Source organism: Phyllobates terribilis, unplaced genomic scaffold, assembly GCF_046119375.1.
Source record: "Phyllobates terribilis strain yellow unplaced genomic scaffold, ASM4611937v1 Scaffold_69__1_contigs__length_7402412, whole genome shotgun sequence".
Classification (NCBI taxonomy): Eukaryota; Metazoa; Chordata; class Amphibia; order Anura; family Dendrobatidae; genus Phyllobates; species Phyllobates terribilis.
The window spans coordinates 7,193,500-7,219,415 of NW_027362829.1; the positions used below are offsets into that span (position 1 = coordinate 7,193,500).

The 25,916-nt window shown below is 40.4% G+C and overlaps 2 protein-coding genes across 4 annotated transcripts in view; both read right to left on the bottom strand.

Moving 5' to 3' along the window:
- LOC141194332 (gastrula zinc finger protein XlCGF66.1-like) overlaps nucleotides 1-25,916 on the bottom strand; it is a 240,017-nt gene that overhangs the window by 154,868 nt on the left and 59,233 nt on the right. The gene's annotated exons all lie outside the window — the stretch shown is intronic.
- Nucleotides 14,834-25,916, bottom strand: part of LOC141194365 (uncharacterized) — a 70,297-nt gene continuing 59,214 nt past the window's right edge. Inside the window, exons 5-7 of one of the 3 annotated variants that reach the window (XM_073662277.1) lie at nucleotides 25,758-25,855; nucleotides 25,488-25,578; nucleotides 14,834-16,580 (exon numbers count right to left, since the gene is read on the bottom strand). In XM_073662277.1, coding sequence (XP_073518378.1) covers nucleotides 15,307-16,580; nucleotides 25,488-25,578; nucleotides 25,758-25,855 — 1,463 coding nt within the window. In that variant the 3' untranslated portion in view covers nucleotides 14,834-15,306. Of the gene's footprint in view, nucleotides 16,584-25,487; nucleotides 25,579-25,757; nucleotides 25,856-25,916 lie in introns of all 3 variants that reach the window. The other 2 variants (XM_073662276.1, XM_073662279.1) reach the window with 2 other exon arrangements.

A 25,916-nucleotide genomic window follows, 5' to 3' on the forward strand; every position in this document is an offset into this window, starting at 1 on the left:
TTAGGGAGACACAGAGGAGAATGATGGGATAGCGCTCTGGGCAGGAGCTGATGTCAGATATAAGATCCTGCATCAGTTCATTTCCAAGAGCCAAGTTCATTCTTGACAAAGAGGAGAATGTGGACGAAAAACTTGAGTATTGGTATACAATAGGAGGACGGACTCTCCAAAGAGCAATTACAGCTGTCTCCTTAAGTAAGTGACCAAAAGGGATACAATTGCCGTCTACCCTCTTAGCGTCATGCCTCCCTCTATCCCAGTGAGAGTCCAGTATATTATTAAAGAAGAGGCAATAATAGTGAGAATTTACGTATGATTTATGTATAATTTTCCTGGAATGTGGTGGTATGTAGATAGAGATTATTAATAGAGATTTAGTAAGAACTTACAGAACAAACATACGTACTGACCCTCTGTATCTATTATCACTGTGAGACGCTCACATTGTGCACTAGGGTGTACTAATATACCAACTCCCCGACAGTATGGAGAGCGCGTGGAGTGATAGTCGGCTGTAACCACTTCTTGTTTAGTAGATGAAGTTTCTCAGAGGTAAGATGTGTTTCTTGCAGACAAATCAGAGCAGGTTTTTCCATTTGGAAATACTGAAAGATCACCTGTCTTATCACTAGAAGAAAGACCCCTTACATTCCAGATAAGTATTGTCACTGACCCCGCCTTATTTAATGTATTAGATATGTCGTTTCCAATATCCTATCAGCAGAGCATTTCCATTTTACATAGCTCGTTAACCGCATATTACAAGGTTGTCAACAATATAAAACATACCCCAAAAAATAAAAAAGACCCCCCCTCCCTATACAACCCCAACCATAATAGTCAGATATAAAACACCTTTCTCCGGGTGAGAGACTGGGTGAAGTATTTCCATAGCTGTCGCTTTTAAAGTAGAAAAAATGGCGGCTCAGTCACTGTTGAACATATGGGAAAATCCCCCCTAGAACTTAAGTCTCCTTGGGGGATAATTCAACCCCAATTAGACATAAGGACTGTGATATAATCATAATAGAACCTGAAGAAAAAACAACATTTGTAAAGAACTGTCCAACAAGCAGGGACACACTTCTTCCCATACACTCACGGATCACTGTGTTTTTGAAGAATTAGGGTTTGTACCACAGGATCTTCAACTTGTAACATCCTGAATGTGATCCCGGTGTATTTCATATTTTATCCTCTCATTCATATCCAGCCAGTGAAGGGTTTATGAATCTTGAATAAAGTCCACAGTACCTCGGGCTACCACCCTTAACTTGGCAGGGTAGATCATTGAATATCAGGATCTGGAGATATTTGTGGATACTTCCCAGGCTGCTGGTTTATTGAAGACGTCAATTCAGAAAGGTTTATTAAATTGCTGTTTTTATTTGATGCGTTTCATAGTGACAAGCACTTCTTCTTCAGGAGACAACCACATACAGACAAAATCCTGCAAGACAGTGTAAAGACTTGAGGTTTGAATTAAGGCTCCAAATCAACACATGACTGTCTGAGTTGTGTCAAAGTTCACTGGACTGGCAAACGATTACATTGGAAAATAACAAAATTGTGTGTATTTCAATTATACAAAGAAATTCCTCCTAAAAAATGTATCACGATTCATATACTATAAACCTATTCGACATTATTTAAGAATTGTATATATATAAGTTCAAATGTTCTCTAAAATAAATGTATTTATTCACTTATTCTAATAGCAGGAGTTGGGCTAGAACCTATGTCTCTATAGGGAAAACCACTGTGTCCTGAGTTCTTTACTCGTTAAGCCGCTATGTGTATTTAGGAATTAGCAGAAGATTAAAAAGAAAAGCAAATCCAAGGGTCGGAGAAAAGTGTGTAAAAAACTTGTAGTTCATTGTATGTCAAAAAATTCATGTTTTATTTTATTTAATGTCTTTTGATGAGCTAAAATGCTCTTATCCGAATTCCTCTAAGTGTTATTTTACTTTATTATATTTGTTACAGTCCATTTGTCGTGTTTCATATGTCAGAATATTATTTTGTGTCATTATACTGATATCAGTGTGTTTTATCAATTCCTGTATAATTTTATCAGAGGGAAAATAAATATCATTATAAATTAATTCCACGCTTCCTTTTTTAATTACTTAGTTTCTCATACAATGTGATGGTGAAATATGGGGAGAGCGTGGTTTACCTCTGTCCATGAATACGGCCGCTGGAGTAAATATATGGCCATGTGCTTAACTTGGAAGGATTTCATCTGCTGAGGGGTCACCTAGGTCAGTGGTGACGTCACATGGGAATCCGGTCAGGGAGATCTTTCTTTTTACTACAAGCCTTCCTTATCAGGGACTGTAGGTAATAGAGGACGGGGAACATCAGAGGAATCCCGTGCTTGCTACATGGATTCTCTCGGAAGGTAAAACAGTAGTGACTGGAATTACAATGAGGGGAGTTTTATACTCTGAGAAAAAAAGACAATCACTTCATGGAGATCTAAATGCTCGATGTTCCGGGAGTTTGATAAAATTGTGACATCTAAAAAATCTACATAGGATATTAAAAGATCATCATTGTACCATAGTTATATATCTTAATAAATCATAGGAAATGTATATAAGAACTAAATATTAAAATCTGAAGGATCGAGGGTTTTATCTAAAATAATTAATTTATATCAATTGGTTAATAAAACCATGTCACAGATCATGGATAATATTGTTGTAAATAGATATTACAATAAAGTATCTTATTAAAATATCATCTAAATTATTACAATTAATACTAATGTTAAGGGAGCTTCCACATCAGACTTTCTATCTCCAAAATGACCATAGATGTAGATTTCTTAACATCTAAAGGAACATTTCAGACATTTCATTTAATCCGTGGGGTTTCATACTGTTCAGTCTCTATATCCAGTAAATCTCCTTCTTGTTCAGTTTCTGAATGTGGTTCGGCCTATTAGCAGGAATATATTCAATTGGACTAATTTTCATTTTTTATACTCATTATTGTGTTCTATTGTTCAGCGTCGAGATAAACCGTGATTAAGGAAACCCCTACGATATTGTATCTATGTGAATGAAGTCTGCTGTGGAGCGGCTGAGTCCTTCTACTCACATATTGTTTATTACATATATATTGGATTACATAAATCACAAAGTCCACATTAGATGTTACTTAACTGAAAATCTCTGTCCAGTAGATGAGGAAAAACTATTGACACCGTGATCTATAGATAAACAACACAAACAATTCCTTGATCCACATTTGTATATACCATTAGGTTTATCTGATTAGGTATACTGTTTGAGGAGTATGATTTGAGGCGGCTAGGGCCCAAAATATTCTTTATTGTAGGATCTCTACAAAAAGGGATAATGGGGTTTTTAGGTAGAGATTTTCCAAGAATAGGATCACTTTGTAATATGTGCCAATATTTATAAAAAAATTGGAGTATTTCTTTATGGCAGGAATTAAACTGGGTGATAAAATTTAATTCATAACAATTTACAGACTCAGATTTTTTCTTATTTTCTAGTAGTGTTTTCTGATCATATTTCTTTGAATTAGAATAGGCTTGTTTGATTAATCCATTTGGGTATCTCTCAACTTCAAATCTCTCTTGCAAGATTTTGGCTTGTGTTATATAATCAATGTCAACACTACAATTCTTCTGAATTCTTTTGAATTGATTTTGTGGATGTTATCCAGCCACTTCACATAATGTCCGCTCTAATAATGGATTTAACTGTTTGTGTCAACTTTTTAAAAAAAGGCTTACGTACATATAGAATATTCCTTAATAAACACATTTATATCCAAAAAATCACAAAATTTACAAAATCATATAGGGAAGAAGGAAGTACCCCAATTATTAGAATTGATGTCGCTAATAAAGGATTGCATGTTATTGTTACAATTGTCCCATATAAAGAACGGGTCATCAATTAACCTTTTATATAACGTTATATACTTTTTCCATTTATTATTTTGAATACAAATCTCCTCTCATACCAATATGAATAGATTTGCGTAGGTTGGTGCGACCTTTGAACCCATCGCAGTGCCTCGCGTCTGATGGTAATGTTCACCTTCAAATGTAAAATAATTATTTTTTTAAATACAGGATAGCCCTGTGTAGATGAAGGATTTGTCTACTGAACAATCTGACAAACGTCAATAAATATTTTTTGAAACATGTCAATCTGATATTGTGATATACTTGAATATAAGATGATACATCTAATGTTAGAAAATCATAATTTTGCTCCCATTGTATCTCTTGTAGAAGTGGAATTAGATGTGTAGAATCTTATAGATCGTTCGGTAATTTTGACACATGATCCTGCATTATTTTGTCAATATATTCTGACAGATTGCTAGTCAGAGATCCAATGCCTGATATTATAGGTCTTCCAGGGGGATGGGATTGGTAAGACTATTATGGATTTTTGGAAGGTGATAAATTTAGGGTAGTGGGATTTTTGATTAAGAGAAAAATTTTTCTTTTAGATTTAATATATTTCCCTCCATTGCTCTGTTGATCAAACTATTATATATTAGTATCACTTTAGGTAAAGGGTCTGAAGGAATTGTCTGATAGTATTCCACATCTGATATTATCCTGTATGCTTCTTCACAATAATCTGTGCAGTTTTGTATTACTATACCCCCCCTTTATCAGCAGCTCTAATGCCTAAGTTCTCACTATTACATAAGGATTGAAGGACTTTTTTCTCAGATATTGAAAGATTATTTTTTGTGGTGGGCCTCCTTTAATTGTAAGTTATTTTAAATTCATCAAGAACTATATCATGGAAGGTGCTAATGTGATGTCCCTTACTCTCTATCGGATAAAAATGGGATTTTGTTTTTACATTCACATGAAATTGTAAATTAGTTTGTGCTGAAGATAAAACAGGCTGTTCACTCACTTTTTTTCTTCCTCACCGCATTCTTCTAGTAGGTTTCTTTTCCCTGGTTTGGGGGAGAAGTATTATTTAATTGCCCTTTTTTGGGAGACACAGCCCAGGGTAAAAAAGGTACCAGACCTTTAGTACCAGTTGTGGTATTGTCCACTATAATAGTATTGCTTGTTTTTTTAGTAGAGGAAACAATGTCTGATGTAGTGTCATATATTGAGAGGTCCAGTAGTAGAGTAGAAATGGGATCTGAGAATTCGATTAGAGCAAGAGATTCAATTTCATTAGGTGGAATTAGACTTTTATTTATTGCTACTAGTTGTCTCAGTTTTATTTTTACTTACACAAGCTCTTTCTATTTCTTAATTTATTCTATTTGTAGTCTAATGTTGTCTAGATGTTTTTTTTTTTGCATTAAGAACCGAAATGAAGGTAGAGGTTTTCCATTCAGAAGATGGAAGTAGTGTATTTGAATTTTGGAGTGTTTGTCAAATTTGTTCTCCTGCTCACAGTACTTTTTCAGGAAGGGAAGGAAAAAAGCAATCACAGGCCACAAAGTATTAATCAAAAAATATATCACTTTTATTGATAAATATTCACAGGTAAATGGGGAAAGTGCAAAGGTGCAAGAGATCAAGAGCCAGATGTTACATCACAGTGGAGCCCACATTCATAAAATATATATCAGGACAATCAATACAAGCATAGAGGCTGCATATATGCCCAAATGTTACAAAAAAATTGCTATATATATACACCTGACTATAAATTAATGTGCCACCCCTATGAAGTACCCGAGAGAGGACATAACATAGAGAACTAACTCCCATCTGCATGACTTCTGGGCCGCACTGCCCATCAGTGCCTTCTTAAACCCCGGCACACCTCACATTCCCACGCCCCCTGACGAAGGGCAACTGGAAGGCATGTCGGGGTGGTTGCATCTCTGGTTTTGCCCCATTCATTCAGAGTACGCCCCGGTATCTGCTGCTATACACTCACAGTGGTATGTATATGTGAACATCATGGCTATATGTCACATTATGACTATTACAATGTTATAGTAGGATATACACTACTAGCTATTGAACCCGTTCTATGCCCGGGTGGCGAGCATTTTTATTGGTATATGCTCCCCCATCCTGTTACGTGCCGCCCCCATCCTGCTACATGCTGCCACCATCCTGTTACGTGCCGGCCCCATCCTGTAACGTGCCACCCCCATTCTGCTACGTGCAGCCCCCATCCTGCTACGTGCAGCCCCCATCCTGCTATGTGCAACCGCCATCCTGTTATGGGTAGCCCCCATCCTGTTTTGTGCTGCCCCCATCCGGAGGCCAGGGGAGGAGTGTGGTGCCAGATACCGCGCTGTCCGGCGCCAATGTGTCTTCACTAAAATGGCACCGGACAGAGTGTTATGCGCATGCGCCAATTCTGACGCCACACTCCTTACCCGGACTCCAGCCCAAACAGAGGTACTGCGGCAACATTCGTTCGGGTCAGGTATGTACTTATGGCGCTGGAGCTCTTGGTATGCATTCAGTGTCTACGCATACCGGCGCCATATACTTCTCTTACCTGTAACGACTGGATGGGTTCTTCTGACTGTAGCCAGACTGCTCAGGCGCGTCGCGCATGTGCAGTCTATAGAGGCTTCGGAAAACTGCAAATGTGTCTTCAGTAAAACGTTGTCGGATAGCGCACAATGCGCATGCGCCGTGTCCGGCGCCACAGTCCGCCCACGGCCTCCAGCCAGAACAGAGGCGCCACGGCAACACTCCTCTGGGTCAGGTAAGTATGTCCTTATGGCACCGGAGATCGCGGTATGCGTTCAGTGACTACGCATACCACGATCTCCGACGCCATACACTCCTCTTAACTGTAATGGCTGGATGTGGTCTTCTGTCTGGAACCAGACTGCGCAGGCGCGCCGTGCTTGCGCAGTCTATAGAGGCTTCAGACAGAGGGAAGCCTCCCTGATAATATTATAGATAGCATTATGCAGATGGGAGTTAGGACTCTATGTTATGTCCTCTCTCAGGTACTTCATAGGGGTGGTACATTAATTTATAATCAGGTGTATATAGCAATTTTTTTATAACATTTGGGCATATATGCAGCCTCTATGCTTGTATTGATTGTCCTGATATATATTTTATGAATGTGGGCTCCACTGTGATGTAACGTCTGGCTCTTAACCGCTTGCACCTTTGCACTTTCCCCCATTTACTTGTGAATATTTATGAATAAAAGTGATATATTTTTTAATTAAAAGTTTTTGGCCTGTGATAGCTTTTTTCCTTTCCTTCTTGTTGTTGTCATTGCCGATTGTCCCTAAAATAGTCCTTCTTATGATAGTTCGAATAAATATATATTTTCTTACATTATTCACAGTAAGTTTTGTCTACCATCATTTCCTATGAATCTCCTTTATTTCACAGTACTTTTTGTAGATTCAACTGTTGCAATTGATAAAGGTTCAATTCTATGTGGTAGGACTTTCTCAATTATTTTGTTATTTATCTTTGGTTCGATCTTATCTTCATTTTTGTCAATTTTTTTTATTTGTATGAATGAATTCATTAGCCTAGTCTTTTAGTTGTATAGGTACAGAATTTTTAGATTTTTGTTCTGTGACTCAGGGCACACTTTGTGTTTCTTTCTTTTTTATAATACGATAATCATCCCTGTCTCGTTGCAGTTTTTTACATTTTTTCATTACTGGCTCATGTTCCAATAGTAATATGGATGTGATGGTGTTGTAATTAATTTTTTATATGCTGGATGAGATTCAAACCTCTGTAGGTCCTTGTGACAAAACAGCTTTTTATTTTAATCAGCCAGAAGTCTAGATTTGTTAAGCCAAGAGAAATACACTATTGTGTTTTTGCTGACTTCTGAATGTATGTGTATTTCTGTGGCTGGTCAAGAAGGATATACGATTATGTGTATAAACGTGAATGTTGACTTCTCTTGGTTTTTAAACAATGATGTTTGTTACTATGCTAATTGCATATTGTACTAAAGCCATCTACAGTACAGACCAAAAGCTTGGACACACCTTCTCATTTAAAGATTTTTCTGTATTTTCATGACTTTGAAAATTGTACATTCACACTGAAGGCATCAAAACTATGAATTAACACATGCGGAATTATATACAGTCATGGCCAAAAGTATTGAGAATGAGACAAATAGTAATTTTTCCAAAGTTTACTGCTTCATTTTTTGTAATGCCAATTTGCATATACTCCTGAATGTCAAAGAGTGATCAGCTCAACAGCAATTACTGTACTTGCAAAGTCAATATTTGCCCAGAAAATGAACTTTAACCCCCAAAACACATTTCAACATCATTGCAGTCCTGCCTTAAAAGGAGCAGCTAACATCGTTTTAGTGATTGATCCATTAACACAGGTGTGGGTGTTGATGAGGACAGGGCTGGCGATCAATCAGTCATGATTAAGTAAGAATGACATCACTGGACACTTTAAAAGGAGGCTGGTTCTTGGTATCATTGTTTCTCTTCAGTTAACCATGGTTATCTCTAAAGAAACACATGCAGCCATCATTGCACTGCACAAAAATGGCCTAACAGGGAAGAGTATCGCAGCTACAAAGATTGCACCTCAGTCAACAATCTATCATTTTATCAAGAACTTCAAGGAGAGAGCTTCCATTGTTGTCAAAAAGGCTCCAGGGCACCCAAGAAAGACCAGCAAGCGCCAGGACCGTATCTTAAAACTGTTTCAGCTGCGGGATCGGACTACCAGCAGTGCCGAGCTTGCTCAGGAATGGCAGCAGGCTGGTGTGAGTGCTTCTGCACGCACTGTGAGGCGGAGACTCTTTGAGCAAGGGCTGGTTTCAAGGAGGGCAGCAAAGAAGCCACTTCTCTCCAGAAAAAACATCAGGGACCGACTGATATTCTGCAAAAGGTACAGGGAGTGGACTGCTGAGGACTGGGGCAAAGTCATTTTCTCTGATGAATCCCCTTTTCGATTGTTTGGGACATCTGGAAAACAGCTTATTCGGAGAAGAAGAGGTGAGCGCTACCATCAGTCTTGTCTCATGCCAACTGTAAAGTATCCTGAAACCATTCATGTGTGGGGTTGCTTCTCAGCCAAGGGAATCGGCTCACTCACAGTCTTGCCTAAAAACACAGCCATGAATAAAGAATGGTACCAGAATGTCCTCCAAGAGCAACTTCTCCCAACCGTCCAAGAGCAGTTTGGCGCCCAACAATGCCTTTTCCAGCATGATGGAGCACCTTGCCATAAAGCAAAGGTGATAACTAAATGGCTCATGGAACAAAACATAGAGATTTTGGGTCCATGGCCTGGAAACTCCCCAGATCTTAATCCCATTGAGAACTTGTGGTCAATCATCAAGAGACGGGTGGACAAACAAAAACGAACAAATTCTGGCAAAATGCAAGCATTGATTATGCAAGAATGGACTGCTATCAGTCAGGATTTGGTCCAAAAGTTGATTGAGAGCATGCCAGGGAGAATTACAGAGGTCTTGAAGAAGAAGGGGCAACACTGAAAATATTGACTTGCTGCATTAACTCATTCTAACTGTCAATATAACCTATTGGTACTCATAATATGATTGCAATTATATTTCTGTATGTGATATAAACATCAGACAAACACTAATAAAACCAGAGGCCAGCAAATCATGTGAAAATATAATTTTGGTGTCATTCTCAAAACTTTTGGCCATGACTGTACTTAACAAAAAAGTGTGAAACAACTGAAAATATGTGTTATATTCTAGGTTCTTCAAATTAGCCTCCTTTTGCTTTGATGACTGCTTTGCACACTCTTGGCATTCTCTTGATGAGCTTCAAGAGGTAGTCACCGGAAAAGGTCTTCCAACAATCTTGAAGGAGTTCCCAGAGATGCTTAGCACTTGTTGGCCCTCTTGCCTTCACTCTGCGGTCCAGCTCACCCCAAATCATCTCGATTGGGTTCAGGTCTGGTGACTGTGGAGGCCAGGTCATCTGGCGTAGCACCCCATCACTCTCCTTCTTGGTCAAATAGCCCTTACACAGCCTGGAGGTGTGTTTGGGGTCATTGTCCTGTTGAAAAATAAATGATGGTCCAACTAAACGCAAACCGGATGGAATAGCATGCCGCTGCAAGATGGTGTGGTAGCCATGCGGGTTCAGTATGCCTTCAATTTTGAATAAATCCCCAACAGTGTCACCAGCAAAGCACCCCCACACCATCACGCCTCCTCCTTCATGCTTCACGGTGGGAACCAGGCATGTAGAGTCCATCCGTTCACCTTTTCTGCGTCGCACAAAGACATGGTGGTTGGAACCCAAAGATCTCAAATTTGGACTCATCAGACCAAAGCACAGATTTCCACTGGTCTAATGTCCATTCCTTGTGTTCTTTAGCCCAAACAAGTCTCTTCTGCTTGTTACCTGTCCTTAGCAGTGGTTTCCTAGCAGCTATTTTACCATGAAGGCCTGCTGCACAAAGTCTCCTCTTAACAGTTGTTGTAGAGATGTGTCTGCTGCTAGAACTCTGTGTGGCATTGACCTGGTCTCTAATCTGAGCTGCTGTTAACCTGCGATTTCTGAGGCTGTTGACTCAGATAAAAGTATCCTCAGAAGCAGAGGTGACTCTTGGTCTTCCTTTCCTGGGGCGGTCCTCATGTGAGCCAGTTTCTTTGTAGCGCTTGATGGTTTTTGCAACTGCACTTGGGGACACATTCAAAGTTTGCCCAATTTTTTGGACTGACTGACCTTCATTACTTAAAGTAATGATGGCCACTCGTTTTTTTTTACTTAGAATTTGTATTATGGCAAGAAAAAAGCAGCTAACAGTCTATTCAGTAGGACTATCAGCTGCGTATCCATCTGACTTCTGCACAACACAACTGATGGTCCCAACCCCATTTATAAGGCAAGAAATACCACTTATTAAACCTGACAGGGCACACCTGTGAAGTGAAAACTATTTCCGGTGACTACCTCTTGAAGCTCATCAAGAGAATGCCAAGAGTGTGCAAAGCAGTCATCAAAGTAAAAGGTGGCTACTTTGAAGAACCTAGAATATAAGACATATTTTCAGTTGTTTCACACTTTTTTGTTAAGTATATAATTCCACATGTGTTAATTCATAGTTTTGATGCTTTCAGTGTGAATGCACAATTTTCAAAGTCATGAAAATACAGAAAAATCTTTAAATGAGAAGGTGTGTCCAAACTTTTGGTCTGTACTGTATATGTTGATTTACAAGAGCCCCCTGCTTTACCAACAATATAAATTGATTAAATGCTCAAACAATGAGACATGAGCCTTGTGGAATAATACCCTCTCTAATCCTTGACCTGTGGATGGGTACTTGAAAGGACAACTGTAACTGTTTAAGAGACATATGCCTCTGTAGCAGTGAGAATTGAAAGAGAGAATCAAAAATCAGTCAGACTCTTCAGGGCATCAGCTTGGTAGCATGGCTTCATCCAGAAAGATACAGATTTGTATTCTACATGATTCTGCCTGAGGATGTACGGCCCTGACTGGGAGGATACGGATCTGCTTCATTGACCATCAGAGAGCCCATGAATACATTTGGGGAGACCAGGTTGGGATGATGATTTCACCTGGCCCCATGGATATGTTGTTTGGGGTTGCCAGATGGGACCCTCTGGTCACCTGGAACCCATGGAAACTCTCAGAGAGGCCAGCCAGGGTGGGACCCTTGGGTCTCCTGGCCTTGTATCTTGATGGACTGTCAGCTTCCTAAGCTTGCTGCTACCTCCTCTCTGTGGGGGCCCGCCAAAAGCAGGGGCCACTGGTTGAGCTAGTTGGCCCTGGAAGTCCCAAAGTCGCAGTTGTTCTATCCCTGGCGGGTCAGCGGTAGGGCGAGACTGGGTAATGTTGTACCATCTTGGGTATTTGCTGGGACTGTTCTGTTTAATGTCCGTTTGGTGGTTCAATAAAATATTTCCCCACTGCTATACCCTCACCCTGTGTTGTCTGAGTAGTATTATGGCCATGGAAGACCCCAGGTCTTCACAGTCCTTAACTAAAGATAGGACTTTTTCAGTTGCAGTTCTCTTTTTATGTAAACATGTTAACATAATGTGCATACAATTATTTAAATTAGAGTCCCATTCAAGTGTAAACGTATTGTCATTAGGAAATGGAGAGGTATGTACCAACATGAGGCCCCTCAGACATATTTTTTCATCCATATAAATAGTTCAAAACCGGGCATCCAGACCAAAATGAAGTTCTTCTTTTAATGTGTCTTTGAAGTGATAAAACAATTTTTTTTCCTTAAAACATTTGTGTCCTCCTCACTGAATGAGTTTGTAGAACTGTCCGTGTCCATAATAGATCCTCCTGTTTGTCTAATAGTTTGTAACATGAGCCGTTCCCTTGATGATAGTCGATTGTAAAAGTATTCCATGATGCAGATATATAGATAATTTCCTCTGCAGCCGGGAAAACACAAGGGAGAAAGTAGCGCAACAAACATTTAAGAGTATTTGTATCAGATTGTGCTAACCTGATCTGTATTCTTTTCTTTGACGTTTTAAGTTTGATGTTCAGCTGCTGCGGATCCATGGGTTTGCCAAAACCGATGAATATCAGGATCTGGAGAAATTTGTGGATACTTCCCGCGCTGCTGGTTTATTGAAGACGTCAATTCAGAAAGGGTTATTAACTTTAATAATTGAATATGGAACATACAGATCTCTCAGATATTTTTTGATATCAATGAATCTGGCTCTTTGTTTCTGCACTTCTATAGAATAATCTGGAAAGATCAAGATTTTGGACCCATTGATTGTTACATCGGGGTGATCCCTTGCCTGTCACAGGATAATATCTCTGTCCCGGTAGTGTAAAACTTTAGCCAGCACATGTCTTTGTGGAAGCCCAGGAGGCAGAGGATGCGTCGGCACCCTATGAGCTCATTCTACAGCTTATAGGGTGGGGTTAAGGTTTCAAGCCTGATTATTAATTTCATCCAGTTTTCCAAGAATTCAGTAGGAAAGGAGCCTTCTATTTTTCAGGCACACCAATAAGTAGTATATCATTGAGTCTTGACCTATTTTAAAGATCATCAGTTTCTGTCAGAAGTGCTGATATATGCTGTGCTGCAAGCCTGTTCTCATTCCTTGTATCGGCTATCTGTTCATCAATGGCGCTGACTCGCCTTCCACAGCGCCTGCTATTTTCTGCAGTTTGTGTCGCATACCTGCTATCTCTTTAAGACCACCAAAATGTACATTCAAAGCAGATCGAGAGAATTTCCAATGTACCCCTGCAATGAAAACATCTTTTAAAGTAGGTTCCTCAGGTACCTACAGTTAGGTCCATATATATTTGGACAGAGATAACATTTTTAAAAACAGGGTGGCACATGTTAAGGAGCTGAAACTCCTAAACCCTTCATCCAATTTTAATGTAGATACCCTCAAATGAAAGCTGAAAGTCTGAACTTCAACTGCATCTGAATTGTTTTGTTTAAAATTCATTGTGGTAATGTCTAGAACCAAAATTAGAAAAATGTTGTCTCTGTCCAAATATATATGGATCAAACTGTATATGTCCCATTGTTGCAGATTAGGCCGTGGGGCAGTGAGTATTGTGCCACATGCAATTTTATGGTCTTTTCGTCCCCTTCAACGCGGCTGCCTCTCCCATCTCCTGCTCACCCAACTCTTCCACTTTGAGCTCCTGCACAGGTGCGGGGTAGCTGCTATAAGAAGGCCATTGTCACCTGCTGAGACCTGTGTTTCTGTGCAGGCAAATTGCACCAATCTGGTCACCACTTCCCTCCTCCTTGTCTCCCCTGCTCAATCTGTCTCCAGCGTGATGACCATGGTGTCATCTTGGAGCTGAAAGCCTGCTTTTCCTGCAGTCTCTCTGTGGATTTTCCTGGTCATTTTTTCCCCTGGAGCAAAGTACTTCCACACTCAGACAGTTAACTGGTAGATGTATGATGATTTTCAGGATAGTCGTCAGGTCCTATATTGGATAAATAGCTAGATGCTCGGCAGGAGCTCCTACATCTGCTTGTTCGCATGTCGTCACGGTTGTTGCCCTCTTACTTGGTCTCCTGGGTGGATACTCAAAAGTACTGCTGCTTTCTGTGTGAGTGGGATAGTCATTCAAAAGAATATTGCTACAAAAAAAGGGACTGGCCTCTCCGACATTCACTTCAGTAAGGGAGTAAACTGTCCTGCATCCAGAAGTTGAGGACCCACCTGGGCAATGGTGGTAACAAAACCTTATCAAGTTGGGCCTAATGAAGAACTTTGTAAAGGCAATAGATAAAAATGTAAAACCATTCATACATCTGATTGATAACTTTCCAAGGTTAAGTGAAGCAAATATAAAAGGAGTCTATATTGGACCTCAGATTTGTTAGCTTCTTCAAGATGAGGAGTCTCTTCATTTGTTGCAGGGCAAGGAAAAGGCTGCATGGTTTACATTTGCATTTGTGGTAATTAAGTTTTTGGGAAACTCAAGAGCAGTAACTATGAAGAGTTGGTGTTATTTCTCCTCAAAACATATAAGGATCTTGGCTGTAACATGTTCTTAATGATTAATTTATTACATTCTAGACTTTTCTTCCACCAAACTGTGGAGTTGTGAGAGATGAGGATGGTGAGAGATATAACCAACATATTGCAGCTATGGAGAAAAGATATAAAGGAAAATGGAATCTTTCAATGCTTGCAGATTACTGTTGCATAATTTTAAGAGATGATCCAATGCATGAGTGCAAGAAGCAAGCAAAAAAGAGTTGTCACTGAATGAGGACCAGGTTTTGTAGTGCAATTTCTGTAACTGTTTATAATTCGCAATAGTGTTTAGACAGGTTTTAGTTATTTGAACTGTTGCTAAGTTTTCTCTAAATAAATATCAAAAAAATGGCATAACAAAATATTCTGCATCTGTATATTTACAAAAATAATAATGTTTCAAAGTACTGAAACTTTTATCATCAATTATATGCAGCAGTAAAAGGAAAACTCATTGTCCAATTTGCATTTAGGAGGCCAAACTCATTAAGAAATGGCTCAGTTCATAACGGAACCTGACAACTTTTAAAAAATATGTAAAACAGTGTTACATGACCTGACAGGTCCTTGAGCTAGTCGGGTGGAAGGTTCTTCAGCTGCTCAGTCAGGATGTGCAGCCTCTGGCCACGTCCCGGTACCTTCCTCTCCTGCTCTGCACCAATCAGTTAGATAAGTGTGGGTCTGGAGGAGAAAGCAGTTCTCTCACTGATCAGGAAGGACACTGTCTCATTGTTCTCGGTCACAGGAAACTACCTCCAGTCTATAAGACGCACTCGCTTATTAGCACGATTTTTTCTTGCTAAAAATGTGTCTTTTCAAGTAAATTTTTTCCACATTAAGGATATAAAAAAGGCTTCTCCCCTCTGTGACTTCTCTGATGTCTATCAAGATGCGCTTTCTGGTTAAAACATTTCCCACAATCTGAACATGAAAAAGGCTTCTCCCCTGTGTGAATGCTCTGATGTTTTTTAAGACTTGATTTCTGTGTAAAACATTTCCCACATTCTGAACATGAAAAAAGCTTTTCCCCAGTGTGAGTTCTCTGGTGCTTAACAACATTTGATTTCCCTGTAAAACATTTCCCACATTCTGAACATGAAAAAGGCTTCTCCCCTGTGTGATTTCTCTGATGTGTAACAAGAACTAATTTCTGGTTAAAACATTTCCCACATTCTGAACATGAAAAAGGCTTCTCCCCTGTGTGAATGCTCTGATGTTTGTTAAGACTTGATTTCTGTGTAAAACATTTCCCACATTCTGAACATGTAAAAGGCATCTTTCCTGTGTGAGTTCTCTGATGTGTAACAAGAGCTGATTTTTGGTTAAAACATTTCCCACATTCTGAACAGGAAAAAGGCTTCTCCCCTGTGTGAGTTCTCTGATGTGCAACAAGATCTGTTTTCTGGTTAAAACATTTCCCACATTCTAAACATGAAAAAGGCTTCTCCCCTGTGTGCGTTCTCTGATGTGTAACAAGAGCTGATTTCTGGTTAAAACATTTCCCACATTCTGAGCAGGAAAAAGGCTTCTCCCCTGTGTGAGTTCGAAGATGTGTAACAAGAGTTGATTTCACTGTAAAACATTTCCCACATTCTGAACATGAAAAAGGCTTCTCCCCTGTGTGAGTTCTCTGGTGACTAAGAAGATTTGATTTCACGTTAAAATATTTCCCACATTCTGAACATGAAAAAGGCTTCTCCCCTGTGTGAGTTCTCTGGTGACTAAGAAGACTTGATTTCTTGTTAAAACATTTCATACACTTGGAACAAGAAAAATTATTCTTTGCTGTGTGAATTTTTTGATGTTTAAGAAAAATCTTTTTGAGGGGAAAACTATTTCCATATTCTGACCGTGAAAATGGCTTCTTAGCTTTCGGAGCAATTAGTTTTTTAATGCTTATTTTGTGACTTTGATTTTTCTTAGTAGTCGGTAATGAATCAGAAGATAGGACCTGTTTCAAAGGATCAGATGACACATCTTTGCTGTAAGGGGATGATGGTATATCTGGAGTAATGGCATTCCCTTCAATTGTATCCTGTGGGATCTCAAGTTCAACTGATTTGAAAATTGAAGATGTCGGCCGTCCCTCTGATCTCCTGGTACAGTCATCTGCTAAGTAAAAAAAAAAATATTATATTTGAATAAAATATTCTTAAAATAAATTTTTTGAACATTTCTACTGAAACTGTCTGTAGAAATGGCAAGTTATTGACAGAATGATAGTGAATGACATTTCACAGTCTAATAGAAAACCTCATAGCTTGAACCAGGAAAGCTTGGTGTTCAACTGTTTGTTCATTCTGCCTCCCAAATATGAACTATGCGAAAATGATACCAATAAAAACTTCTATTCGTCTCATAAAGAAACAAGCCCCCACTCAGGTCCATCATCTGTCAATGGAAAAACAGAAATTTCCACATCATTAGTGGCTCAAAGGCTCTTGAAAACCAACATGGCTTCCATAAACCAATCCAGCAAAATCCGCTCTTCCAAAGTCAAATCTGCTCCCTACTTAACTCAAATGGAAAGCACCACACCCTACTAAAGCTCATGCATAATGCCGGAAGCTGCCAGATACAGCCTTCTTCTCCTCTGGTTCTTCTTAGTTTCTTCTTGTGATCCCTACCCGTTTACTACGTGACTACTATTGTGTCTTCTGATTTAGTATTTTCTCTGCCCTCCTGGTTCTGATCCGGCCACCTGACCATTCTTCTTGTCATCTCACACCACAGAACAGCAGGCAACACCGTAGCCCAAGCCTAGGGGTCTTTGTGTAAGTACAGACTATAATAACACATCTAATGAAAAGATCAAAAAAAAGTAACTAGCGGTGAAACCTCTCTGGGATGTATGTTTCTTGGTAGTTCCTGGCAATTTAAACTATAGTAAGGGCCAATATTATCTGTCAAATGTATTTCAAGAAGAAATATACATTTAATGATAACTTTTTATAATAGTGCACAGCGGAGGTGTCTTAAATTTAGATCTAGGGCATTTGGAAGAGACAATGGAGATCTTTTTTTGAAGACTACCAGGGAGTTACGGACTCACATAAGTGAGGCAGGCCGATCCCACCACAATCAAACTATCATACAGAATGAACCTGTAAAAAAAAAGACAGAATAAAAAAACATGTTACATCCCCAACAAGAACGTGTGTTTGGGGGTAGATCTCCAACACTAAACCAGAGATGCACTTATTTATGGTGGACCATTGGAGCTACTATGAGTCTTGACCAGAAGAGTAGAGAAAGTATTAGTGCTCCCCATTTCAGGATAGATTGTATCTGAATTCTTTACGATCGATATATAACTTATGACGTGGAGTGAATCCATAAAAGCAGGGCTTGAGTCATGTCATATCTCCTGCAGGCGTGAATAAATGTATATTACAGCCATCAGCCACGCACAGCTTAAAGATATATCATGGCACACAAAATTACTATTTTATTAAAAAAATGTTATTCAAAAAGACAGACGCCACAAACTAGAAAAATTTAGTTTAGGACAGTATTGGATAGATATATAATCAAATAATTTCCAAATTTATCCTTAGATCCATAGTATAAAGTAGACAACAAAACAATACTCTCTAGGACCTCCTATAATCAGAAAATAATAGTGTTAGAACCTTGCTCTTAGGTTTTTTCCTTTGCTGGTCACATGACCTTGTTGGCCTATTTAATCCTGCTCCGCCCTTCTGGCTTTGCTGGACTTCATTGTATAACTACTTTCTAGCTAGCCTGTGCTCTGTATCTAACTCTGTTAGTTTGCTTGGTCTACGGACCTCTATGTTCTATATATTTTGTTTGTTCGTCTGTCTGCTACTATTTCTGTTAGGAGGTGTCCCATTTTCCTCCCAGTCCTTAGTACTTGTAGGGATTCCTTCCCCACATCTATAGGTCTCCGTACAGACTAGCTTAGGACTTTAGCAGGTCTGATCGCAGGATCAGGTTCCCTGTTACATCGTAGGGATTCAGCTGAGTTCTATCGTAGGGACAGATCTCCTCTCTTTCCTTAGCTCTGGTAGCAGAACATAACAGTAAGTCCAGCCTGCAAATTCTCTAAGGAAAGATTTTTCTGTTCCATCATGGTGTCGGTTCAGGATTTGGCTAAACACCTGCAGGGACTCTCTCTGGAGGTGGCCGAGCTCCGTCAGCACGTGAGTAACTGTCCTGGAGCACATTTCTTGGAGCCTAAGGTATGTTTGCCGGATTTATTTTTTGGTGAACACCGAGAATTTTTTTCATTTAAAAATGCTTGCTTATTGTATTTTCGTTTGAGACCCAAGTCCTCTGGGGATGAATCCCAGCGCATAGGGTTCATAATGTCACTTTTGCGCAAAGAGCCTCAGGAGTGGGCCTTTTCTTTGCAACCTAGTGATACATGCTTCAGATCAGTGGATAGTTTTTTTTCTGCTTTGGGACTATTATATGATGATCCTGACCGTGTCGCATCAGCTGAGACTGAGTTGAGACGTTTGAAACAGGGATCAGGTAATGTGGAAAAATATTGTACTCATTTCCGTCGATGGTCTACTCAAACAGGGTGGAACGATTCTGCTCTGAAAAGTCTATTTCTTGCTGGGCTCAATGAAAGGGTTAAATACCTGCTAATTGCTTATCCTACACCTGAAGATTTGCAACAGGCTATGCAATTAGCTATACGGGTGGATAGGAGACTGCGTGCAAGGGTTAATGAGAGCAAATCCTCTGCTATGTCAGTTTCTGGTTATGAGAATGTGTGTACTAACAGTGGTGAACCGATGGAGATTGGATCGGTGGCACCTCGCTCTCAAGAAAAAGACCGTCGATTTTCTGAAGGCTTGTGTTTCTATTGCGGAAAATCTGGTCATTTGATTAAAGGCTGTGAGCTTCGTATGAAGAAAGAAAAAAAAAATGGTCAGTCATGCCCGTATTGCCTGTTTAAATTCCAAGGGTGTATTTTTAGCTGCTTCCACGATTGCTCAGGAAAAATTAATGGAATTTCGGGTGTTTGTTGATTGTGGGTCTACTCTGAATGTAATTGATGGGGGATTCTTGGAAAGACTCAATTTAAAACCCGAACCTTTATCATCCCCCATTGCTGTGGTTTCTGTGGATGGTTCCCCTTTGAAGAATATTACTCTCAAGGTCTGTGAATTTCCTCTCACTATTAATGGTGTTCACCATGAGAAATTGGATTTGGTAGTTTTGAATAACTTGCCTTCTCCAGTAATATTGGGATTGCCCTGGTTAAAATTTCACAATCCTGTACTGGATTGGTCTACCAGTGAAATTAAATCCTGGAGCCATAAATGTTATGACAAGTGTTGTAACGGGTGTATTGCAGCTTTGGATAGGGGAGAATTGCCTGTTCCTATTCAGGATTTTTGGAGAGTTTTTTCTGAGAAGGAATCGCAGGTTTTGCCTCCCCATAGAGACTATGATTGTTCTATTGAATTTGTCCCTGGAGCGACTCTTCCTAAAAGTCGTTTATTTAACCTTACTATTCCTGAGAGGAAGGCTTTGGAGGAATACATACAGACAAGTTTGGCCGCCGGTCACATTAGGCCCTCTAAGTCTCCTGTGGCGGTTGGATTTTTTTTTGTAAAAAAAAAGGACGGCGGTTTACGTCCTTGTCTGGATTTTCGTGAGATTAACAAAATTACTGTACGCAATCCTTACCCACTGCCATTGATTCCTGATCTGTTTAACCAGTTAATGGGGGCCAAGTGGTTCTCTAAAATTGACCTTAAGGGGGCATACAATCTGTTGCGCATGAAGGAGGGTGATGAATGGAAGACTGCTTTTAACACTCCTGTGGGTCATTTTGAGAACCTGGTTATGCCTTTTGGTCTTACTAATGCTCCTGCATTTTTTCAGAATCTTATTAATGACATCCTTAGACCTTTGATCGGCAAAAATGTGGTTGTGTATTTGGATGACATTTTGATTTATTCGCCGGATCTGGAGTCTCATTGGCGGAGCGTACGTGAGGTATTAACAGTTATTAATGGACAATTCGCTTTTTGCTAAGCTGGAGAAATGTGAGTTCGCTGTACAGAGAATCAGTTTTTTGGGTTACATTATCTCCAGCGAAGGTTTTGAGATGGACCCGGTTAAAGTTCAAGCTGTACAGGAATGGCCTAGGCCTATTGGTTTGAAATCGATACAGAGGTTTTTGGGTTTCGCCAATTATTACAGAAAATTCATAAAAATTTTTTCTAGTATTGTCAAACCTCTGACCGATCTCACCAGGAAAGGTGCTGATGCGGTTCAGTGGTCTTCTGAGGCCATTGAAGCTTTTGTGTATCTCAAGGAGAGGTTCACCTCTGCTCCCATCCTTATGCAGCCTGATGTGACTAAGCCGTTTTTGGTTGAGGTTGATGCTTCCTCTGTGGGGGTTGGCGCAGTATTGTCTCAGGATAACGGGGATGGATTACATCCCTGTGCCTTTTTTTTCAAAACAATTTTCGGAGACTGAACTGAATTACGATATTGGTAATCGGGAATTATTGGCTATTAAACTCGCATTTGAACACTGGCGCCACTTCTTGGAAGGTGCGGAATTTCCCGTTCAGGTTCTTACGGATCATAAAAATCTGATATATCTTGATGCTGCCAAGCGCCTGAATGCCCGTCAGGCTAGGTGGGCACTGTTTTTCTCGCGGTTTAATTTCTCCGTTACTTACATCCCTGGTACTAAGAATGTTAAGGCGGATGCCTTGTCTCGCAGTTTTTCTCCCATAGTCGGTGCTGAGAAAGAGGAGAACATTTTACAAGAAGGTGTTGTGATAGCTGCTTTGGACTCCGTTTTGGAAGATGAGATTCTTAAAGCACAGGAGAATGCCCCATCTAACACTCCTCATGGGAGGTTGTTTGTGCCTGGGACCTTTAGGAGAGATTTGTTTGTTGAGTGTCACGAATCTCGGTTGGCAGGTCATCCCGGAATCTCTGAGACCAAGAGACTGGTGGGTCGCAGTTTTTGGTGGCCTGGATGGCAGAAGGAAGTCATTAAGTGGGTGCGTCAATGTACTATATGTGCTAGATCTAAGTCCTCACATACTCCTGCTGCGGGGTTGCTTTGTCCTTTGGAGGTTCCCAGTGCTCCTTGGACACATTTGGCTATGGACTTTATAACTGACCTTCCCCCCTCTGAGGGTTTTACTGTCATCTGGGTGGTCGTGGACCGTTTTAGCAAGATGTGTCACTTGGTTCCCTTCGTCAAACTGCCCTGCGCTAAAACTCTCGCTAAGGCCTTTGTCAAGGAAATTGTCAAGACTTCATGGCGTTCCTACTGACATTGTTTCTGATAGGGGTCCTCAGTTCGTGGCTCGCTTTTGGCGTGCCTTTTGTGACAGGTTGGGAGTTCATTTGTCGTTCTCGTCCGGATATCATCCTGAATCTAATGGCCAGACAGAAAGGAAAAACCAGGATGTTGAGCAGTTCTTGCGTTGTTTTGTGGCAGACAATCAAGAGGGGTGGTCTGAGTTTCTGCCACTTGCTGAATTTGCTCTGAACAATCATACATCTTCTTCTGCTGGTTGTTCGCCTTTTTTTTGTTGTTCTGGGAGACATCCGTCGTTTGGGTCGTTCTCCAAGTTGGGATCTGCCGTGCCTGAGGAGGAGAATTTTTCCGGTGATTTGGAGAGAGTTTGGACGGATGTGCGTGGTAATCTTCAGGAGGCCAACAGAAAATCTAAAGACTATTTTGATAGGAAACGACAGGAGGTTTTGTTCGCTGTTGGTGACATGGTCTGGTTGTCCTCTAGGAATCTGCGGTTGAGGATTCCTTCTAAGAAATTGGGTCCCAAGTTTGTAGGGCCCTTTAAGGTGCTTCAGGTTGTCAACCAATCTGCTGTTAGGTTGGAGGTTCCTACCTCCTGGAGAATTAATCCGGTATTTCATGTCTCTCTGTTAAAAAAAGCTGTTGTGTCCGATGGTGACGCCTCTGCCTCTGTTCCTCCGGTAGTGGAGGACGGGGAATATGAAATGTCTCGCATCCTTAACTCTAGACGGTATAGAGGTAGTTTGCAGTATCTTGTGGCCTGGAAAGGTTTCGGACCCGAGGATAACTCTTGGGTGAGGTCAGATGATGTTTCCGCGTCCAGACTTATCAGAGCGTTTCACAGGAGATTTCCTGATAAGCCTGGTCCTAGGGGATCCGGAGGATCCTCTTAGAAGGGGGGGTACTGTTAGAACCTTGCTCTTAGGTGTTTTCCTTTGCTGGTCACATGACCTTGTTGGCCTATTTAATCCTGCTCCGCCCTTCTGGCTTTGCTGGACTTCATTGTATAACTACTTTCTAGCTAGCCTGTGCTCTGTATCTAACTCTGTTAGTTTGCTTGGTCTACGGACCTCTATGTTCTATATATTTTGTTTGTTCGTCTGTCTGCTACTATTTCTGTTAGGAGGTGTCCCATTTTCCTCCCAGTCCTTAGTACTTGTAGGGATTCCTTGCCCACATCTATAGGTCTCCGTACAGACTAGCTTAGGACTTTAGCAGGTCTGATCGCAGGATCAGGTTCCCTGTTACATCGTAGGGATTCAGCTGAGTTCTATCGTAGGGACAGATCTCCTCTCTTTCCTTAGCTCTGGTAGCAGAACATAACAAATAGCTTGCATACTTAATAGCCACTCTATTAAATAGCCATCCCTTTGGCTGGTCCTTCAGTTCAATATGACTTACTCCCATTCAGTCCAAAGGAATAATATCTCACAATATCAGTAGCTTTTCACTCCTCCAATTCATGCATCATTAATGAATCCTCAAGCAATGGACAAACTAGGATATCATACATAGAAGTCAAATACATATACAGTACAGACCAAAAGTTTGGACACACCTTCTCATTTAAAGATTTTTATGTATTTTCATGACTATGAAAATTGTACATTCACACTGAAGGCATCAAAACTATGAATTAACACATGTGGAATTATATACTTAACAAAAAAGTGTGAAACAACTGAAAATATGTCTTATATTCTAGGTTCTTCAAAGTAGCCACCATTTGCTTTGATGACTGCTTTGCTCACTCTTGGCATTCTCTTGATGAGCTTCAAGAGGTAGTCACCGGAAATGGTCTTCCAACAATCTTGAAGGAGTTCCCAGAGATGCTTAGCACTTGTTGGCCCTTTTGCCTTCACTGTGTAGGCCAGGTCATCTGGCGTAGCACCCCATCACTCTCCTTCTTGGTCAAATAGCCCTTACACAGCCTGGAGGTGTGTTTGGGGTCATTGTCCTGTTGAAAAATAAATGATGGTCCAACTAAACGCAAACCGGATGGAATAGCATGCCGCTGCAAGATGCGGTGGTAGCCATGCGGGTTCAGTATGCCTTCAATTTTGAATAAATCCCCAACAGTGTCACCAGCAAAGCACCATCACACCTCCTCCTTCATGCTTCACGGTGGGAACCAGGCATGTAGAGTCCATCCGTTCACCTTTTCTGCGTCGCACAAAGACACGGTGGTTGGAACCCAAAGATCTCAAGTTTGGACTCATCAGACCAAAGCACAGATTTCCACTGGTCTAATGTCCATTCCTTGTGTTCTTTAGCCCAAACAAGTCTCTTCTGCTTGCTCCCTGTCCTTAGCAGTGGTTTCCTAGCAGCTATTTTACCATGAAGGCTTGCTACACAACGTCTCCTCTTAACAGTTGTTGTAGAGATGTGTCTGCTGCTAGAACTCTGTGTGGCATTGACCTGGTCTCTAATCTGAGCTGCTGTTAAGCTGCGATTTCTGAGGCTGGTGACTCAGATAAACTTATCCTCATAAGCAGAGGTGACTCTTGGTCTTCCTTTCCTGGGGCGGTCCTCATGTGAGCCAGTTTCTTTGTAGTGCTTGATGGTTTTTGCAACTGCACTTGAGGACACTTTAAAAGTTTGCCCAATTTTTCGGACTGACTGACCTTCATTTTTAAATGTAATGATGGCCACTCGTTTTTCTTTACTTAGCTGCTTTTTTCTTGCCATAATACAAATTCTAACAATCTATTCAGCAGGACTATCAGCTGTGTATCCACCTGACTTCTGCACAATACAACTGATGGTCCCAACCCCATTTATAAGGCAAGAAATCCCACTTATTAAACCTGACAGGGCACACCTGTGAAGTGAAAGCCAATTCCGGTGACTACCTCTTGAAGCTCATCAAGAGAATGCCAAGAGTGTGCAAAGCAGTCATCAAAGCAAAAGGTGGCTACTTTGAAGAACCTAGAATATAAGACATATTTTCAGTTGTTTCACACTTTTTGTTAAGTATATAATTCCACATGTGTTAATTCATAGTTTCGATGCCTTCAGTGTGAATGTACAATTTTCATAGTCATGAAAACACAGAAAAAGCTTTAAATGAGGTGTGTCCAAACTTTCGGTCTGTACTGTAAATAGGCAAGATCTTAAACCATCTAGTTCTAGATCAATGTATGGAAAGATCTCACCTGAGAAGTAAATGCTGGCCCATCATCTCAGGCTTTTCAGAGATCTGGATTCAGACAGGGAAAAATACATCAATTGCCTGACCCTATACCTCAGAACTTCTGCCCTTACAAGGACAGTCCACAGCTGACCCTATGTTGGCACCACATGATGATCCCTATGCGCCTCCCAACGTGTTTCCTCTATTCATAGATTCTTCAGGGAAATGGCCCATCGGCCTAAGTTAGTCTATGGGGATGGAAAGTCCAAATTAATTTCCCAATACAGCAATCCCATGTGTGTATCAATGTCTCAATTTTTTAATATAATATTAATAAAATAGTAATTTTTATATAAATCTCTAGTATTTGGCTTTCATAAATAATCTTCTAATTTCAGTTGGTAGGTGGAACTTCCAGGTTGTAAGTTCTATAGAAAAGGGGTTTAAACGCCCAAAGTCATTTGAACAGTTTTTGGTGGAGGAGAATGTTTTCGTCTAGAAGCAAAATGATCACACGATTGTGATACGGCCGGACTACATGACCGGTAAACCAGCCACAGCCGGTGACAGAGAAGAATCTGTGACTTCTCTGCATTTAGTGGTTACTACTCACCTGGATGGTTATCTGTAGGAATCTCCTCTTTACACCGCTCATCACCCCTCACATATGTCTCTGTAGTATTATTATGGGTCAGATCTTCACCCTGAAACAAATATTATACAAGTCACATCTATGATCAACTCTAATCATGCCATCTCCACCGTTCTCACTACACAAGTATAAAACATATAATACTGGTGGATAAAATAAGACCAAACACAAGACCTTCACAGCCGTCTACACATAATAGAGGAGATCTCATGACACTTTTTCGCCATCTACCTGATGATCCTGAGGAACATTGGGGTCTTCTTGTTTACAGTCCTGTGGAAGAAGAAGACAGGTACGTCTCTCTGGTGTTGTCCTCTTACTGGATAGATCTGGAGGAAACACATACAGGGACTGAATTCATTCTTTACATACAGATAATTATAGGCCGTG